General features: G+C 35.0%; 1 protein-coding gene across 1 annotated transcript; it reads left to right on the forward strand.

Annotated features, from left to right (window-relative positions):
• Positions 1–3252: 3252 nt before the first annotated feature.
• WEE1 (WEE1-like kinase) lies at positions 3253–6363 on the forward strand. The gene is made up of 10 exons (XM_078971632.1): positions 3253–3679; positions 4033–4093; positions 4182–4251; positions 4368–4583; positions 4784–4851; positions 4951–5060; positions 5167–5207; positions 5301–5452; positions 5531–5884; positions 5992–6363. Exons 1-10 carry the CDS (start codon positions 3378–3380, stop codon positions 6112–6114), a joined length of 1497 nt encoding a protein of 498 aa, XP_078827758.1. The 5' UTR covers positions 3253–3377; the 3' UTR covers positions 6115–6363.
• Positions 6364–6700: the final 337 nt, after the last annotated feature.

Here is a 6700-nt window from a genome sequence, read left to right on the forward strand (position 1 = left end):
TATCCATGGATGGAGTTTGTATAGGGTTAGGAGGGGCTCTTTATTATTCTGAGCTTTATTGAGTTAGGACCGGAGGGTCTCCATTGAGACACATTGACCGGTGAGTCTTTATAGAGATATAGCCATGAGAGGCTAACGATATGTGTGCGGTATTTTGGGGAACTCACTAAGCTTTGTGTTTACCATGTTATGTGGTATGTGTTTCAGGTACCTCTTAGGATCACGGGAAGACGTCGGCTTGATTGTACACACGAGATGGAGTTTATGCCTTAGAGGATTCTGGATTACTATCAAACAATTATTGATTGTGTTTCTGTGATAATTTAAACAATTGTGGATTTTGAAACGTGATAATTGGAATTATGTGATTTTGAAAATGAAAAAAATTACTTGAAAATTTACATTGTTACAATTGTAGCCCTTGTGAGGCGGTTCAGTCATATTGTAGGCTCAGGAGAGCGGTTTAGGCATGTTGTAGGCCTTGCGTGGCAGGTCAAACAAACTAGAGGTCCATGTGTGATTGTGGTGTTTGGTATTTTGGGGAAATTCACTAAACTTTGGCTTACAGTTGTGGATTAAATATTTTTCAAGTACCATTGATGATCGTGGGAAGACGAAGATGTGACTGTACACACTCATCAGTAGTATTGGAGATTTTGCATTTATTACATTACTATGATTTTTTCAAACAATTGCATTACTTTGGAAAAAAATGAGTTTTCTTAACTTGAATTTTATGAAAATGATGTTTTACTCTAATTAAAAATGAAAATTTTATTTGTAAAAATAGGACGCTACATATATATTGATTAATGTATTAATTTATTCTTCCAAGTAATTTAAAAACTTCCACCTAATAAAAGACTTTAATATATATTTTATCTCAAAAGTTTGTTATTTATAAAATATTAAACTATAATATATTTATTTAGTACTTGTTTATAAAATTTAAACCCACCTAAATAATATGTTTTTGGTTTTTCTATAAAGTTGGCTAATACTTTAATTATATATATGGACGAGGTTTGTATAGGGTTAGGAGGAAGTGTGCCCCTTCCCTCCCTTTCACATCATAACTTCAAGCTCTCTGAGTGATTATATGTGGTTTTAAAATGTTTTGTTTTTCTAAAAACTGAATTATAAAAACCGATTCAATTGAATTGTAATATGGTTGGATCAGATCGAATTTGAATTTAGTTTAAAATTTTTGAACCTATGTTTTAAAAACTGAAATCAATTTTGATTTATTTGATTGGATGAGATCGAACCAATCAATCCAAATGAACACCCTAGTATAAGGCTAGAGGGTATGGGGTACTTTTTTACGCGTAAGAGGTGACGTGTAAGGGGGCATTCACGCATGAACACCCCCCCTACTGGTGAATGTGACGCAGATTGATGGGTATTACGGACGGTTACGCGGCTTCTTATTGGCCAAAGCTTTTTGACCGTTCTTTTTTGACTATTGGGTGAATTAAACAAAAAAAAATCAATATATTTCCTTTACTATATATACACAAACACATAAACACACAAAACACATCTCTCTTTACAAATAATATCTCTCTACTATCTCATTATCTCTAAAAAATATGAAGCAAAATCAAAATACCTCTACCACTCCACACACCCCAACAACCCCAACCACTCCAAATGATCAATATCAAGGTTACATTCAAATGCTAACATCCCCAATTCAACATCAACCTCTATTTACCAACATTCCAGTTCAACCAAACTACTTCCAACAACAATTACCACAATCCCAATTCCAAGGTTTTCAACAATTTCGACCCCAACAATTCCAACACATAACCATCTCAACAATTCCAAACACAACCATCTCAAGTCCTTTGTTCTCAATCCCCTGGACAATGGCGAGGACAACCCGGTCGAAGAAACAAAACCATCTAGGCATAGGAAATCAAAAGGAAAAACTACAAATAGAAGAGGAAGAGGATGAAGCTTTAGCTAAAGCTTGGATTGCTATATCGTGTGACTCGAGGACGGACAACGCGCAAACGAGGAACCAGTTTTTGGCTTCGTGTGTTTTAGATCACTTTCACTCGCTCTAGGGAAGGCAAACGGGTGGAACGTACGACGCGATCAACGAAAAATGGCATGAACTACGAGCGGTGTGCACCAAGTTTAACGACATATTTGAAAATCTGAAAAATATGCATAAAAGTGGTAGCAACGATTTCAATATTTTATCAACCGCATGCCAACAATTCAAAGTTACCACTGGCGGTAAAGTGTTCGGCCATCAAAAAGCGTGAGAAATTTGTCGTAAGGGTCCAAAATGGGTCCTTAACCCGGAGACTTCGCATTCGGAATCGACCATCGACTCCAACAAAAGGTTAAGAACTTCGGAATCTGATGTGGGTTTTGGTGTCGACCTCAATGACGATTTCGATGGGACCGAAGGGAGGGTCCACCAGAAGTCCAACTTCGTCGGCCACCGGGAAGTGATAAAGGGAAAAAAGCGGCGTCTTCAAGCGAAAAAGCGATTAACGAAGACGTGCTTGCGGACAAAATTGACAAAACTCTAAGTTTTTTACAACAAAAATACGAGTCAAAGGAGAATGCTCGGCGCCGGAAACAAACATTCACCGATCTTCAAATTTTAAACATGAAACTGCAACCAGATATCGATTCGGAAAATTTAGCCGTGTTTCTGAAAATCCAAAAAGAAGTTTGTGAAAAGCATGGATTTTAGGTTTTAACGTTTTTAATATTTATGTTTAATTTCTATGTTTTTTAGTTATTTAGGTTTTAAGTTTTATTTTTTATGGTTATTCGGAATCTAGATTTGAAATTTTATGTTTTATGTTTTTCATATAACGTGAAATATCTAATTATGTTATTAATTTAGTTTTTTTTATTTTAATCTAAATATATATATATATATATATATATATATATATAATATTATCCAGTGATAACCATTTTAAAAACTAATAAATATCATTTTCAAAACTAATAAATATGTGGTTAACATGATGTGGTGGGGTGATCTGGCGCTAAACACATTGTCACCTTACCCATGGCCTAAGCTTACACGAGACACTATCTCTTACATGGTGGGCTCCATCTAAGATTAAAAAGTATAGGGAACACACGGACGATCTCGATTGACTGAAAAGAGAAAGCACATCAAAAAGAGAAATCTGCATCACACGCGCCTCGAAAAAGCAATTCACCCGCGCAAAGTTTGAATTTATTTTCACTTTTTATATCTCCCAACTCACCAGCCCCAACAAACACAATATATTCGTGTTGGGTCTCTCATCTAATCCATACAGAGAGACGGGGAGATAGTGAAATCGGTGGTAGCAGCAGCTGCGGCGACGGTGAGCACGGTCGGCGATCAACTGATGAAGAGTACGATTTTGAAGAGGAAGAGGAGCGGTAGTAGCAAAAAAGAAACACAGATGAGGATGAAAGGTTCATTGGCTACACACTTATCTGTTCAGCTAGGTCAAATCTCTTTCAAGCCGCCGCTTCCCCAGAACAATAATAATCCTTCGCGGTTTCAAAATCTGCTCGATAAGGAGGCTCACGGTAAATCGGAATCCACGCCGTCTACATCGTCGTTTCCGTCAGCCACGGTTCTAGATTTCGATGCCGATGTTAATGTGGACGAGAAAGATTTCATCCTCAGTCAGGATTTCTTCTGGTAAATTTCAGTTCCTAATTCGATTTTAGTTTTTTAGCTATTTCTACATTATCTAGGGTTTGTAAAATTGGCTACAGTTATCCTTCCTTCATTTTAAAAAAAAATTACACTTATTCTCATTTCGATTAGCAAATGGATCGCTCATCACTTCAGAACTGATACAGATTATAATGGAAACGTTTGGTTAACCTTATTAAAGTTCACGAGGATAAATACCTGATTATTGCTGTTACATTCGCTACAAGATATATGTTTTTCGATTCATTTTCATTTGGAAACTATCAGATTTGACACTTAGATAAATATGTGATCTTTTGTTGATCTGAATATATTGATGATATTTTTGGGCGCAGCACACCTGATTACATTACTCCAGAAGCCCCACCGCTGCCAGTCACTGTAGGATGCAATAAGGTAAATTTTAAAGAGGACGCATACAATCTATTTATCAATTCAGAGTTTTTTGATATTGCAATTGATTTGCTTTTCCATTTTCTATTAGCTGGAAGAGATGCCTTGCCCAAAATCGCCAGAGAAGTTAAAGTCTGTTAGAAGCAAAAGGCAGAGAGAAGGTTGGTTTGTTGTCTGACATGAACTTTTCAATGTGGCATTTGAATTCTCATCTCTCTTGCATCAACTTTCATTTTCTGTTTGTAAACTAAAATCTAACCATTTTGCACTGGAACAGCCTTTCTGGAGCTGGAAGATGATCTAACAGAAGAAACTGAAACAGACAATCAACCAGTAACAGAACCTCATGTAAGCAAGCAGGGGTATGTTTCCCAATCAGCTGTGGCATTACGTTGTAGGGTAATGCCTCCTCCTTGTATGAAGAATCCTTACTTAAAGGATGCTTCAGATAATGATATTGATCCATTCGGCGACCGAAGATCAAAATGTGCAGGTATATAGCTATTAGCTTTTGTATTTATGCGTGTATTGTGGATATTGCTCATATAGTTGTTTACTCTTCATAACTCATAAGTGTTTCGTAAACTTAACTATTTACTCTTGAATGATATGTATGCTTTTATTGAACAAGTAAGGGTTTTAAATGTCTAGTTCATCTCTCTTCTAACCTTAAACCATTCATTTAATCCACAGTTTTCCTCCCTGCTGCATTTGGTGGTGATGGCCTTTCACGCTATCGAACAGATTTTCATGAAATAGAGGTATAATGACTGTTGAAATAAAACATATAGTTCTATCAATGTTCTTTTAAAAAAAGCATGATGCCTATTGATTTTGGAACAAATTTTTTATTTTTCCAGCAAATTGGTACTGGAAACTTCAGCTGTGTATTCAAAGTGTTGAAGAGAATTGATGGTTGCATGTATGCTGTGAAATGCAGCACTAGGAAATTATATCTTGACAATGAGAGGTATTCCTCTATTCCCATGTTAAATTTCAACATGGATATATATGTATAGACATATGAACGTATATTCTTTTGATTCTAAATGACTTATAAGTGACAAAATTTACAGGCAAAAAGCTTTAATGGAAGTTCAGGCTTTAGCTGCATTAGGTGAGTAACTTGAGCTTTCTCTTCATAGTTCCCTAGAGCAAAATATTGAAAAACATTTTCTAGATTTATAGAAATTGTGTAATAAACTTGCAGGATATCATGATAACATTGTTGGATATAATACTTCCTGGTTTGAAGATGAGAAACTCTACATCCAAATGGAACTCTGTGATCACAGCCTTTCCATGATCAACTACTCCACTAGACTATGTCAAGAGGGTGAAGTGTTGGAAGCAATGCACCAGGTTTTATCATCTTCTATGATATTTATTTATTTCTTTATATTATCACTAAATGCTGATTTATTATATATTATATTACAGATTGCCAAAGCATTGCAATATATACATGAGAAAGGGATAGTGCATTTAGATGTGAAGCCAGAAAACATATATGTGAAGAATGGTGTTTACAAGCTTGGTGATTTTGGTTGCTCAAGTCTTTTAGATGGAAGCTTACCCATTGATGAAGGGGATGCAAGATACATGCCACAAGAAATCTTGAATGATAATTATGATCATTTAGACAAAGTTGATATCTTCTCACTTGGAGCCACTATTTATGAACTCATAAGGGGTTCAACATTGCCAGATTCTGGACCTTATTTTCAAAATCTTAGGGAAGGGAAACTCCCTCTTCTTCCTGGACATTCTGTGCAATTTCAGAACACACTCAAGGTATTATTACTCATTCATTGTAATTCTTATTGATTACATTTTTGTTATGGTGTTTCTGATTAATGATTCAATGTTTTTTTTTTTTTTTTTTTTAAAATCTGGTTCAGGCGATGTTGGACCCGGATCCTGTTAAGAGACCATCTGCTAAAGAGCTAGTAGCCAATCCAATTTTCAATAGGCCCAGGCCCAACAGAACATTGAAAACCAAGGAAAACCTAATTTCAATCTGATCAAATATTTAATATTGATGTTGAAAATATGAAATGTTGTTCTGTTTTCAATCCATCTAATCGGAAGTTAGAACACGAAGAACAAAAAAGTGTAAAGCTAGTTTTCTAAAGTAGTTCCCTCTCATCTCAACTACTTTGCACCAAATTTTGCATTTCAATGGTGCTTTTGCTTCCCATCTTTTTGTAAAAAGAAATCTTGTGCTATCATTGTTATTATGTATATCAATGTTTTGTTACTTTTCCACATAACTTTGTTTAATCTCTGCATTTTGCATTATTTATTTATTATTACTGATGTAATTTTTTGTCGTTATTAAAACTAACAGATGTTTGCTTGATTTTTAAACTGATTTTTTTTTAAAGAAAGTTTACATAGCTTATCAACTCTTTAATAAAAGTTAAATGTATTCTTGGAGTTTTTTGTAAGTTGGGGCCTACTCCTTTTTTTAAGATTTGTTGTCCTTTCTATATGCTTTTTTCCAATCTTATTGATTCAGTTCAGTTAGTTATTTTTTATACCTTCTTTTAATAGTAATGATCTTTTGTTATGTAACCAACTAACCATATTGATTTTAGTTAGAACTTT

Source organism: Lactuca saligna, chromosome 8 (genome assembly GCF_052625555.1).
Source record: "Lactuca saligna cultivar CGN05327 chromosome 8, ASM5262555v1, whole genome shotgun sequence".
Classification (NCBI taxonomy): Eukaryota; Viridiplantae; Streptophyta; class Magnoliopsida; order Asterales; family Asteraceae; genus Lactuca; species Lactuca saligna.